The 14,836-nt window shown below is 36.9% G+C and overlaps 1 protein-coding gene across 3 annotated transcripts in view; it reads left to right on the forward strand.

The window, feature by feature from the left end:
* LRRC49 (leucine rich repeat containing 49) overlaps positions 1-14,836 on the forward strand; it is a 127,995-nt gene that overhangs the window by 58,462 nt on the left and 54,697 nt on the right. For all 3 annotated transcript variants that reach the window (XM_060169836.1, XM_060169845.1, XM_060169855.1), the window contains one exon: positions 9,615-9,762. In XM_060169836.1, coding sequence (XP_060025819.1) covers positions 9,615-9,762 — 148 coding nt within the window. The remainder of the gene's footprint in view (positions 1-9,614; positions 9,763-14,836) is intronic.

A 14,836-nucleotide genomic window follows, 5' to 3' on the forward strand; every position in this document is an offset into this window, starting at 1 on the left:
TTTTTTCCTTCTGTAATTCACATATCAATCCAGTAAGAGGAAATATGTCATTAAGAACTTCCTTTGTCATTTTAAATTTGGTTGCAGTGTCACAAATTAGCATTACAAGAACATTATCAGGTCCTGAAATCTACCCTCAGTAATCAGAGTCATTGTGAATCACCTGAGACTGAAGCTATGTTGTTTTTTTTCCCATCTTACTGCTAGAAAATGATCATTGTAGCCTGGAGAAAGCTAACAGAATTGTCATCTGCAATTGAGACACTCAACTCTGTGCTGGTGTCTTCTGTCAACCAGATGCATACAGACATAATAGATATTCTCTTTATTGAATCGTTGTCATGGCATTGTTGTGACAAAAGATACGTAAAGAGACAGTTTAACATTTTTCTCTATTCTGTTCAGCTCTTTAGGTCTCTGTGCTCTCCTTTTCACTTTCTTTTTGATTCTATCTATATCCACAGTCTTCTCTTTACTTCTCTCTGTTGTCACTTTAGCTTCTCAAATATTAAAATCTCTTAAATATTGTGATGAATGGGTTAACCTACTAATAGTTTCCCCAAGGGAAATTTGGAGTTCTTTTTCATGCAGTGTGAAAATTTTTTTCCAGCATATTTTTGCTTTGTTACAAAAACATAGTGACTTATTATTAGAAGGTATCTTGAGATTCTTTAGGACCATTCATTTCTAAGAACGCCCTACTACCATCATGTACTAAAAAGAATTCTAGTGACTAACATTAATTAACATGTATCAAACACGGATGGTTACTTGTTATGGAGCACCAAAAGAAACAGGAAAGTGAAAGAAAATGTATATGGAGAAAAAATATATATATGTATATATCTATACATATATATCGGGTTGGGCAAAAAGTTCGTTTGGCCAACCCAATACATATATATATATATATATATATATATATATATATATATATATGAAAAAATGCATGTTAGTTTTGCTTACTATAATGCTAAAACTGATTATGGGATTCAACGGTTGTTAGCCTATTCCATTTTTAATAAAGTTCCCCATCATCTTTTCACCTAAGTATTTTAGTAGTTACTGATGATTGTTGTCTGAATCCATTACTTCTTTGGGGGTTACAAATGGTGATATTCTATCATTCTTCATTTTTTAAGCTATGTTTCTTCTATAAAGAAAACTTTTACTAGCTTTTTGGTTTGTGCAAGGAAAATAGGGTAAGTGCTTGATTCCCTTTATCTCCATCCACTGCCTTTGACTTTTTTACTTTAATTAAAAAATTTTTTTTGATCTCTAGAAGTTCTGTGCCTTTTCACATCTTCTTGGAGTTTACTCACATTTTTAAACCTGTTTTTATTTCTTGGAATATATTATAATTTTTATCTTCTGTTTGATGATCCCATTATATGAAGAAGTCATAGCCAGTTTGACAGTGTCACCTGTTGTTTCTGCTGGCTGTTAGAGTGTTTTATTTCCTTTTGAACTGTGAACCGTTTATTTATCTTGGTACCCATCTTTGGGAATTCTTGGGGTCTTGTATAAAGGTAGGTTTCTCCATGGATGAGTTTCATTTGTTTCTGTCAGATGCCTATGGACATAAGAAGCCTTCGACCTCTTCAAAATATCAATTCTCCTCTTGAAACATTTTAGACCACGCATTTAGTGTGGATTCAGGTTGCAAATTGTGGTTTGTGGTTACAAGTAACCAGGGAAGAATTTTCCTCTAGTTCTTAGCCCCAGGTTTTGAGATAGGCAATATTCCTGGGGTAGTAGGTAGAAAAGTTTATAACTCACCCTATATTGAGACCCTAGCCCTTGCGGTCACAGGGTTATGGACAGGTCTCCAGTAGACTCTTCAACTTGGGTGGCCCCTGGGATTTGTCTTCTGTCCTCCAGCTTTGAATATCATGTAAACCAGAGCTCAGGTTCATTAGGTTCAATAAGTACCCTCACAACAAAAAGGTCAGTTTCAACATTCTGCTTACCTCTCTGGCTTCCCACCTTTACTTTTTTTTTTGGCTTGCGTACTTTTTTTTTTTCCGGTACGCGGGCCTCTCACTGCTGTGGCCTCTCCCGTTGCGGAGCACAGGCTCCGGACGTGCAGGCCCAGCGGCCATGGCTCACGGGCCCAGCCACTCTGCGGCATGTGGGATCTTCCCGGACCAGGGCACGAACCTGTGCCCCCTGCATCGGCCGGTGGACTCCCAACCACTGCACCACCAGGGAAGCCCTTTTTTTTTTTTTTTTAACAGGTTATGGATGCATTTGAGAAGATTTTAAAAATATATTTTATGCATTTTTAGTTGTTTTTAGCAAGAGCCTCAGTCCACAAACTTAGTTCATCATTTTATCAGAAATACAAACACTGTTATTATATGCTCTTTTCTTTAACTGTGCTTCATTCTTTAAGACTTAGATATTATCTTATTGATCTTTCTAGTTATATTATGTTTATTAATTGTGTATATTTCAGTCCTTGTGAGCACACTTGATTTATTCTACTGTTCCATTTCATTTTAGCCTGCTAGACACATAGTAACTGTTCAGTAAAATTCTCACTTATCAGTATAAAATAAGTGAGCTTTTCATTAAGATTATTCCAGAGTACTTGATACTTCATTGGTATGAAAGAGTAAAACCCCTTTTACCAGCATACCTATCTTACTTTTGGGGAGAACTTTCTAATTGGAGAAATTTGACTGGTATTTGGGAATTCTTAGTTAAATATCTATGTGGTATACATGCATCTATGGGAATTTTATATTTTCTCAGTATTTTATTAAGTAAGCATAAAATGGACTGAAATAGTTCATTTTCCTTTTGAGATGAAAGTTTTGATCAGTAGGGACAGATTGTTCCTCTATAGGTTCTTTAGCAGATAGGAAGCAGATGTGGCATTGGGTGGAGACCGCTAGGGGAAGAACAAATGTATGAGTAATCTGGAAAATGATTAAAGTCAAATTATGAGTTAAATGTCAGCCTTTGGACCAAAACTTTTCCATTCTCGGTACTTTGAAGAGACAAGCAACTGAGTGTTCTTAATAAAGGAGAGACTGTTCTTAAAAGCCAGTACCACCCCACTATACTTAGTGTTGTATTTACAAGTGTTTTTGTTTTTTAACAATCTGATTTAGACTTTCTTAGGTTAGGTAGGATATAACCCTTCATTAGCCTGTATTTGTACTTAAGGAGTCTGGTTTTATTTGATTAGAGAATGTCTTTAAAATCATATGCACTTTGTGCATTTCTAGGAATGTCTGGCATGTTTACTGGTCAAATGCCTTGCAGATGGAAATGGAATTTTGTGAGGAATCTTCTGGATCAAATACGAATCTATTTTTACTTTAATAAAACTATTCAAAGCATAAAGACTTCAGTCTGGGTGTAAATGCTAGCTGCTGATCTGGGAAGGGTTGCCAGGAAAGTACCTGCTAAGGATTGAAATGATTTTCCCATTCCTGGGGCCTTTTTTTTGGTTGTGCTTGAATTACAGACATCAACCAGATGGGCATCAACAGGTCTTCTAGATCTCTGAAGTGCTTCATGATGACTACACTCACTAGGCACAATGTTTTCTCCTGTATTCACTAATGTGCTTTATAGTATTTGAATTCAGTGAAGATACTGTTTAGTTTTGTGTTTAACAGCACCCATTTAGAAATTATTAGACTAATTCCATTCTCCAGGGGAATACTTGAGAGGTAGAGCTGGGGACAGTTATAATCATTTCAGTTTAAAATTATACCTGCAATAAATAAATCATAGACTCTCTGCAGTCCAGCTTGTAAATAAAATAAATAACAATAAAATTAGAATATATCTACAATGAATGAAGTTTTCCACCTTCTCTGTGCTTCTGGACATATTTTTCCACTTTTCAGTGCATCTACCTAGTTAGTGACAGATATCAGGTCATAGTGGTCTTATCCGGTCATAGCTTACAGTTTAATTCTGTTCAGATATGCTGGGCCATTGAAGAAAAATGCTCTTCAACATAGAAGAGCTATGTTGCCTCTGCTTCTCACATTAGTTAATATCTTAATGTTGAAATTAAGTTATATCATCCTGTGGTAGCTGGAGGAAAACGTAATGAAAGCCTTTTGGAAACGTGCTAATAGCCACTGGCCACCAGTGTAGCATAGTGTTCCTCATAAAGGAGAGCTGATAGAGGAAAAGGTGATCTGTCAAACATGTAGTTTTTAATACTTTAAGTTTCTTTGTAAATCAGTTTATTGAGATATAATTTACATGTAATAAAATGCACCCATTTTATGTGTAAAGCTCAGTGAATCTTGACAAACTATACACCCTTGTAATCACCACCTCAATCATTAACCCGAGAGAAACCTGAAGTTTTTTCCAGACTCCTCTCTTCCTCACACCCAAATAATTACTAATCTCTGTTCATACTACACTCTGAATTTCTGTAGAACCTATTCCCTCCTCTTTACTCTCATAGCTACTACCTTAGATATGCTTGACCCTTACTTTTTTCACCTCTATTACTTACTGCAATCTACTTTATAACTGGTTTTTTACTCTTTAACTCTTTTTTTCCTTTATACCTTCCGTAATGTTACTAAGTTGTGATTATTCTAATCACATTAGCCCCCTACCTTGCTTAAAATCCCTTGATGACCCTTCACAGTTCCCATTCTCAGTCATCAGTTTCTAAGTAAGAGATTGGCTCATAGTGGCAACTGCCTTGATGACTTAATCAGTTATGAAATATGCATGGAGAAGCAGATTTGTGAAGGGAAGGTGATGAGTTAGTTCACTTAACAATGTGGAGGAGTAAAAGTTTGCCTTGTGTTTCAGTTTTAAAGTTATCAGAAGCATTTTATTTGATTCTAGCTTTACATAAAAAACTATGAGGGAAGGAGAAAAGCATCTTTCAAACGTTCATCTAAAACACCATAAACTGTTCTATTTTATATTGATGAAGAAAAGAATTTTATCAATGCTAGGTAGGAAAAATTGCAATGTTTGTTCTCGTTTATTTATACTCAAAGCGATTATTAAGTCTAAATTCATGAACACTCATTTTATTTGCATATACTAGCCTTTTAAAAAGTGCCTTCCTTAATTCTCAACCACGTCTCAAAAACCATAATGTGTTTATGAATTATGAGATTTACCTTTTAGACTGGTAAAGATAAACTCTGAGGTAAAATAATTGATAGCAGAGTATCTCTACCTTGAATGGGAGGAAAACATAGAAGAAATACTTAAATATGACAATAAAAAAACATAATGAACTTTATTTTTGCTACAGATATCATCTCAACCTTAATTGTCAAGCATATAGGTTATTTTCTATACCATAAATATTCTATATCCTCTAGTTTTTCTTAACACAGAAAGATATTTAGTATAGTTCCTAAATATAAATAAAGTAGTCCTAAAGTACTTTTAGGCCTGTTTACATTAGTTATTTCAATAGTCATTAAAGAGAGTGATTCTAATTTAAATGAGTTTTATCAGTCTGCTCTGGGGTATTATTTAGAAAAGTGATTATTCCCTTCTTTAAAAAATGAAAGTCCTCAAAAATTAAAAATAAAACTACCATGTGATCCAGCAGTTCTTCTTCTGGGTATTTATCTGGAGAAAATGAAAACAGTAACTAAAAAAGATACAGGCACCCCCATGTTCATTGCAGCATTATTTATAGTAGCCAAGATATGGAAACAACCTAAGTGTCCAATGATGGATAAATGGATAAAGAGAATGTGATACACACACACACACACACACACACACACACACACACACACACGCACAATGGAGTATTATTCAGCCATAAGAAAGAATGAGATCTTGCCATTTGCAACTGCATGGATGGACCTTGAGGGCATTATGCTAAGTGAAATAAGTCAGAGAAAGACAAATACCGTGTGATCTCACTTATATGTGAAATCTAAAATAAATAAATAAAATGAAATACCAAGCTCATATATATATAAAACAGATTAGGTAAGGGGTGGGTTAAATGGGTGAAGGGTGTCAAAAGTACAAACTTCCACTTATAGAATAAATAAGTCATGGGGATGTAATGTACAGCGTGTCAGCTATAGTTAATACTGTATTTCATATTTGAAGATTGCTAAGAGAATAGATCTTAAAAGTTCTCATCACAAGAAAAAAATATTCTGTAACTATGTATGGTAATGGATGTTAACTGACTTAATCATGGTGAACATTTTGCAGTATATACCTATATTGAATCATGTGTATACCTGAAATTAATACAGTGTTGTATGTCATCTGTACCTCAATAAGAAAATGAAAGTCCTGATCAAAATCCCAGCAAGCAGATATTGACAAATGGATTCTAAAGTTTATATGGAAAAGCTAAGACCTAGAATAGCAACATGATACTGAAGGAGAACGAAGTTGGAGGACTGACACTAACCTATTTCAAGACTTACTATAAAGGTACAATAATCAGGGCAGCATGGTATTGGTGAAAGAATGGACACATATATCAATGGAGAAGAATAGAGGGTCCCAAAATAGACCCACACAAATATAGTCAAGCGATCTTCGACAAAGGAGCAAAGGCAATTCAATAGGGAAAGAATAGTCTTTTCTATAAATGGCACTGTAACAATTGGATATTCATATAAAATTGAATCTAGGCATAGACCTTATACCTGTTGCAAAATTAACTCAAAGTGGATCATACCTAAATATAAGACACAAGACTATGAAACTTTTAGAAGAAAACTTGAGAAAATCTAGGCAGTGTTGGGTTTAGCAAGTTTTTAGATACAACACCAAAAGCATGATCCAGGAAAAAGAAAATTGATAAGTTGGACATAGTTAAAATAAAAAACTTCTGCCTTGTGAAGTACGCAATTAAGAAAATGAAAAGGCAAGTCAGACTGGGAGAAATATTTGTAAAACATATATCTGATAAAAGACATATTCGTGATATGACCCAAAAAACCCTTAAAACTCAACAGCAAGGAAACAAAGAATCCAATTTAAAATGGGCCCAAGAGGGCTTCCCTAGTGGCGCCAGTGGCTGAGAGTCCGCCTGCCAATGTAGTGGACACGGGTTCGTGCCCCGGTCCGGGAGGATCCCACATGCCACGGAGTGGCCGGGCCCGTGAGCCATGGCCGCTGAGCCTGTGCATCCGGAGCCTGTGCTCCGCAACGGGAGAGGCCACAACAGTGAGAGGCCCGCGTACCGCGCAAAAAAAAAACCAAAAATGGGCCCAAGAGCTGAAAATTCAGAGAAGATATACCAGTGGCAAATATGCATATGAAAAAATGCTCAACATCTTTGTCATTTGGGAGTTGCCTATTAAAACAATGAGACCACTACAGACCTATTGGAATGACTAAAATTAAAAAAAACCTGACAAATATGAAATGCTGATAAGAATGTAGAGCCAGTAGGAATGCAAGCTGGCACAGCCACTTTGGAAGACAGTTTGGTGGTTTCTTAGAAAGCTGAACATAGTCTTACTGTACAATCCAGCAATTGCACTACTGAGTGCAATTCAATACCCAATTGAGATGAAAATTTATGTTCACACAAAAACCTGCATATGAATATTTAAGCCGCTTTATTCATATCACTGAAAACCAGAAGTAACCAAGATGTCTTCAATAGGTGAATGGACAAACAAACTGTGGTACATATAGACAATGGAATATTATTACTCAGTGATTTTTTAAAAAAATAGAAGCTATGAAGCCACGGAAAGATACAGATGAACCTTAATTGCATACTGCTAAGTGAAAGAAGTCAATCTGAAAAGGCTACAAATTATAATATATGATTCCAACTCTATGAAATTCTGGAAAAAACAAAACTATATAGACAGTGAAAAGATCAGTGGCTGCCAGAGATTCAGGGAGAGAGGAGGATGGTTAAATAGGGGATTTTTTAGGGCAATGGAACTATTTTGTATGATACTTTCTTGGTGGATACATGACATGATGCATTTGTCAAAACCCATAGTACTTTACAGCACAAAGAGTGAACTTTAATGTACGCATATTAAAAAAATAATTTAGTAGGTTGGAGGATCCCAGGAAGAAATGCATATAGACTGTGACAGGAGATTGTAACTGTATTTCAATTGCATGGAACAACCTTCTTGAAGGTGTGAGCAGGGAAGAGTGGGAGGGGAAGGTGCTGACCTAAGTAACTTTGGAAATGAGTCTGTAAGACTAGATGCAAAAGGAATTACACATTATCATTATGCTTTTGTTAATAAAGTTATTTCCCACGGGGGTACAAATTGAAAATTCTGATACCACTATACATATATTCTGGAATTAATAATTAACTAAATGGATGAGAGATGGTGGGAGCCAGATTTCTCCTTGTTGGAGTAGGAATTTACAGATAAGTAAGGGAAAGAGGCTAGAATGATCCCTTTGGTAATAGATTAGAGTTGGAGACATCAATTTGAACTCATGGTTAGCTTAATGTAGACACAGATGGTTTCGTAGAGAAATATCGATATACGTATACGCACAGGTTGGTATACACACATATATTTCCTTGCTCTGTCATCAGAGGGCCTAAAAGAAATGACACCTAGTAGTAAATAGAATACCTAGCCACTAGATCTTTGTTTCTAATGCCATTCCCCAATAAAGGGAATCATGGCTTCTTGAAGAAATGGCTGATTCTAGGACTGGGGTAGGAAATATATGTCTAGAGAATCTTATAATGCTAGAAAGTAAAGAAGTGCTTACAAAAACAAAAAATCCATGTTAATAGGGGTATGTCAAATGGACGTAGGAGCCAACTGAAAGAGGTCCAATGGCCAAAGCTGGAAGAATTTGAACAATAAAATAAGTAAACTAGTACTGGATTATAACCCAAAGAATGAAATGAAATGTCCATGAATCAAAACTGATATAAATAAATACACAGGGAAAAGACAAACTCCCTGGGAAGAAGAATTCCAAATAAATTATGTAGATACTGTGCCCTCAATGAGAGGAAACTGAACTTCTACTCCTTAAGTATGGGCTGTACATAATGACCATCTTCCAAAGAATTCAGTATGGAAAGAAGGGGAGGGAAGAGTAACTTTACATTGGAAACCTGCCAAACACTGTTTCAGTTAGGTGATCAAGGTCAACTTCAACAGTGATAAGTCATATTAGTTAATAGTATGTACCATAACCCTAATCTTATCATGAAAAAAATATCAGACAAATTTCAGTAGAGGGGCAGCCTACAGAATAACTGATCAGTACTCCTCAAAACTGTCAAGATTATCAAAAATAAGTAAAGTCTAAGAAAATGTCACAGCCAAGAGGAGCCTAAGGAGACATCACAACTAAATGTAATGTGGTATCCTGGATGGGATCTTGGAACAGAAAAAGGACATTGTGTAAAACCTAAAGAAATCTGGATAAAATACTGACTTGAGTTAGTAAGAATATATCAATATTAGTTCATTAATTATAAAAAATGTACTATACTAATACAAGATGTTAATAATAGGGGAAACGGTGTGGAGCATGTGGGAAGTCTGTACTATCTTCTCAATTTTACTGTAAATCTAAAACTGTTCTAAAAAATAATGTGTATGAAACAAAACAAAGTACTATTTGAAGGTCTCACAGTAATCCAGTGGTTTCTGTCTTTCCTGCAGTTTTGAGAGTGTTTGTTGCCTTGCTGATTCTACTTCTCTCTCAGACATCACTTTTGATGGCAATCCAATAGCTCAAGAGTCATGGTACAAGCACACTATCCTTCAGAATATGATGCAGCTGCGCCAGCTAGATATGAAGAGAATCACGGTGAGTGAGAACTCTTCTAAACTGCTCACCATACTGTTTTAGTGTGGGTTAGAACGTTGGGGTGCATAGTCTTTGCTTGAAATGCTTCTTATTTTTAATGAACTATGGCTTATCATGACTATGTACTTCATAATTATAATGACAAGTTTTTTACCTCCTATCCGTATTCCCGATTTCATTGAATTAAATTCCTAACCTTTTTTTAAAACTAGTCATCATGCTTGTTTTTCATTCTTGCTTAATATCCAGCTAATAATTTACTTTGAAATAAATGAATAAGAATTTCGTTGGTAAGTTATATAGTGTAATGGTTAAGAACATGGGTGCTGGAGCCAGACTGCTTGAGTCTGCATCCTGGCTTGACCATTTTCTAGTCATATGACCTTCGACAATTTACTTAACCTTTCTATCTAATTTTCCTCAAGGTAAAATGGGGATCATAATTATATCATGTCATAGGGTTGTTGTCAAGATAAAATGAAGCATTAAACCTTAGAAGAGTGTGAGGCTCCCAGGAAGCATAATATGGAGCTATTATTATTATTGTTATTATTATTACTGTTACTATTGATGATATACCTCTCAAAGTAGCTATCTCTTTTTTTATTCATTCTGTCTCCATGGTAGACATTTTCTACACTTAGAAGTTTCGATATGGCTCCTGATCTAAGTGAAATGCCGCATGTAATAATACCCCTCCTTTTAGGTGTACAATGCACATGAGCATACTTTAGGCTCCAAGAAGTTCTGTAATAAAGAAACTTGCCTTAATTTGTTTCATTGCATCCCAAATTTATTTGAACATTTTATTATCTCAGAAAATATCTGTTAATGATCTCATTTTGATAATCTCTGACCCAGAAAAATATCCTAAACCTCCACTGTTTTCTTACTTCTAGACTCTGCTAATTTTGATGTGGATTCTTTTTTTTTTTTTTTTTTTTTTTTCCCCACACCTCACGGCTTGTGGGATCTTAGCTCCCTGACCAGGGACTGAGCTTGTACCCTCGGCAGTGAAAGCTCGGAGTCCTAACTACTGCCAGGGAATTCTCTGATACGGATTCTGAGTGATCAGCTAGGTTTATTCAGTTGCCAGTTGATTCATTGCCTGTCCACTGGTTTCACACTGTGGGCCATTCACATTTCTACCTCAGCAATATTGTGGACATCTAAGGTGGCTAACAGACAAAGTGTTGGTGAGTTTGTAAATACCAGCAGTCTTCTGGGGTTCTACCTCTCTCTGTTCCAGCGTAGAGGAAAGGTTCTTTGTCCTCTCAGTTTGTTTGGATCTATACTGGCAACTCTGTCTTGTACTTTTACCCTTATTTCCAGGTCTTTCTTAATTAAGCATCTTTGGTACTTCTAATTGATCTTCCTGATGAGGTTGCAAGGAACAGGGTGAGAAAAGAAGCTAACCAATTAAGTAAATGAGTAATTATATAGTATGTTTCTCATGTGAATTTATGCCAGTCTTGTCTACTCAACTAATGTACATAGTCCTTGAGAGCAGAAGCCATTCTTTGTCTTCCTTGCCTGATACATGCAGATGTTCTATACATGTTTATTTCCTTTCCTTCTCTATCTCACACGATGCTGAGAATGTAGTAATGTTCAGTAAAGCCTTGTTGGTTGAGTAAAGTTTACCTATTTCCATGCCTTAAATAAAGGAGAACAATACTGTCTATAATTACTGTCCTTGTACCTTCCCTAGGATGTGTTTGCTTGGTAAGGAAATGAGGAAAATCACCTGGGATGGGAACAGGGCCAGCTCTTCTGCTAATACAGAGCAGTAATCCTTGCACATCTTCTCTTCCACTGTTTAATTTTAGAAATTAAAAAAAATTTTAATGGAAATAATCTCAAAGTTACAGAAAAGTTATAAGTACAGGACAAAGGACTTTTGTTCCAGAACCATTTGAGAGTAAGCTGCTGACTCAATTCCCCAACCACCCTGAACACTTCAGTATGTATTTCTTGCGAGCAAAGACATTCTCTCGTGTAAACACAATATAACCAACAAAATCAGGAAATAAACATTGAATAATTGCTAGTGTCTAATCCTCACACCACATTCAAATTTTACCAGTTATATTAATAATGTTCTGTGGGGCAAAATGATCCAGTTTGGAATTATACGTTGCACAGAGGTACATTTTATTGTCATGTCTCTATTCTCACCATTTTTCAGGAACAGTTCCCTAGTCTTTCCTTGACTTTCATGACTTCGACATTTATGAAGATTATAGGTCAGTTATTCTGTAGAATGACCCTTAATTCGGGTTTTTTTTTTTTTTTGCGGTACGCGGGCCTCTCATTGTTGTGGCCTCTCTCATTGCGGAGCACAGGCTCCAGACGTGCAGGCTCAGCGGCCATGGCTCACGGGCCCAGCAACTCGGCGGCATGTGGGATCTTCCCGGACCGGGGCACGAACCTGTGTCCCCTGCATCAGCAGGCGGACTCTCAACCACTGTGCCACCAGGGAAGCCCGTGACTGTTAATTATTTGTTATAGATTTCTGGCATAAATATCACAAGTGATTTTGCTTCCTCTCACTGCATCCTGTCAAGTGATACGTAATTTATATTTATCTCTTTTTTGATGTTGTTCACTTTAACATGTTGTCTACCAGGCTTCTGCACATGAAGTTATTCTTGTTCCCTTTTCTTTTGGTGTTCTGAGACTCAGTTCCCAACGGGGTGGAGGTAGGGTTCCCCACAGCTCCAACGAGAAATTCTCAGAACACCATCTCAGTGTCTAAGAATTCAATTCAATTCTGACACTGTCTACCTGGGAGATAGCACCAGATTCCACAGCTTGAGGACTCAGTCCTATAAGACTACACACGCACCCTTCTCCACCACACCCCCACCACCAGATGCCAGTAACAAGTCCAGGTTGTTAACTGTACTTCCAACACCCTGGCTATAAATCAGAGGTTCCCACAACCCCCCGCCTCAGGTTCGATTAATTTGCAAGAGCAGCTTACAGAACTCAGAGAAACATTTTACTTAATAGGTCACCAGTTTATTGTAAAAGGATATAACTCAGGAACAGCCAGATGGAAAAGAGGGCAAGGTATGTGGGAAGGGACATGGAGCTTCTAAGCACACCACTCTCCCCAAATCTCTAGGTTTCACCAATCCCGAAGCTCTCTGAACCTGTCCCTTTGGAGTTTTTATGGAGGCTTCATTACATAGTCATGATTGATTATATCATCAGTCATTGGCATTTTCTTTTTTCTTTTTATAAATTTATTTATTTATTTTTGGCTGCGTTGGGTCTTTGTTGCTGTGCGCGGGATTTCTCTAGTTGTGGCGAGCAGGGGCTACTCTTCATTGTGGTGCATGGGATTCTCATTGTGGCAGCTTCTCTTGTTGTGGAGCATGGGCTCTAGGCACGCGGGCTTCAGTAGTTGTGGCACGTGGGCTCAGTAGTTGTGGCACGTGGGCTCAGTAGTTGTGGCTCACGGGCTCTAGAGCGCAGGCTCAGTAGTTGTGGCACACGGGCTTAGTTGCTCCGTGGCATGTGGGATCTTCCCAGACCAGGGCTCGAACCCGTATCCTCTACATTGGCAGGCGGATTCTTAACCACTGCGCCACCAGGGAAGCCCAGCCATTGGCAGTCGATTCAACCTCCAGCTCCTCTTCTCTTCCTGGAGGTCTGGGAGTGGGATGGAAAGTTCCAACCCTCTAATTGCCTGGTTGGTTCTCCTGGCAACCAGCCTCCATCCTTAGATGGGGTCCAAAGTCACCTCATTAACAAAACAAAAGACACCTTTATCACTCTCCACACTTAGGAAATTCCTAGGGTTTTGGGAGCTGTGAACTAGAAACTGGGATGAAGACCAAATATATATTTCTTACAATAAATCACAATATCACACCTTTGTAATTCCATACCTCATAAAAATTTCAATTTATTAACTTATTCATATCGGTATAGACTCATGGTGTTCTGTCTCACCTTTTGTTTATAGCTTTTTAGTAACTTTAGTTTGGAAAGAACGTACCTTTTAAAAGACTTTCTATTAATTTGCCAACATGGGCTAGTGTTGACAAACACTAGCCCATGAGCGAGCCACCTGTTTTTGTAAATAAAGTTGTGTTAGAACACAGTCATATCCATACATTTATATATTATTTATATCTGCTTTGATGCTATAGTGGCAGAATTGAACAGTTGTTAAAGAAACTATATGGCCTACAACCCTAAAATATTTACCACCTGGCTGGCAAATTTTGCTGATACCAATTCTATAACTATTTTCTCTTTAAAGATATCTTTTGATTAAGTTTTATGTAATTTATCATATGGACATTCTAGCTGGGGTGGATTACACAAATATTTAATGAACTTCTATGCACTGGGGCTATGGTTCCCCAAACGGCATGCCAAGGATACTGCAGTGAACTCAGAGGGACACTGTGGAATATTTATAATTTTCAAGCAAAACACAATGATATTTTATATCTGTGAGACACTGAGAAAATTACTAGCTTAAGGTAGTTTACCATTTCAACATTAGGTCGCAGTATATTTCTGTCTATGGCATTATATCCTGGCAAAGCTGACCTTACAGTGGTTGCGATAAAAACAAATACCATGCCAAAATCAGTATAGAGCAGGAAATGAAGGTGACAGTGTCCAATCTAATTCTAATGTTTGAGAACTTGTGTAATGCCTTACAGACACACACATTTCATTAGTAAGTAATTGTGGTTATTCAAGAATGGTATTTTTTCTTTAATTTAATAGTATTATTTTTCAAATGGCTACTAAGTTGCTAGAACATGAATACTTATTAAGTACTAACTACTTATTAAGTTTACTAACTACTTAGTAAACAGAGCTGTAACATATTTCTTTTGATCTAAAGTCACCATGAAAAAATTCCTGACGCATTCTTAGGCACCTTGAACTGAAGTTTCTGCACTGGGGTATGTATTAGACTCTAGAGGTGACAAGATCAGAATCATATTTCAGACCCTCAAGTTACTTACAGTCAAGTACAGAGGCAGGCATGCAGCCAGATTATAATGCAGAATGACAAGCTAGTTAGATGAGCTCGATCAAT

The sequence above is a fragment of the Lagenorhynchus albirostris genome, chromosome 1, assembly GCF_949774975.1.
Source record: "Lagenorhynchus albirostris chromosome 1, mLagAlb1.1, whole genome shotgun sequence".
NCBI lineage: Eukaryota > Metazoa > Chordata > Mammalia > Artiodactyla > Delphinidae > Lagenorhynchus > Lagenorhynchus albirostris.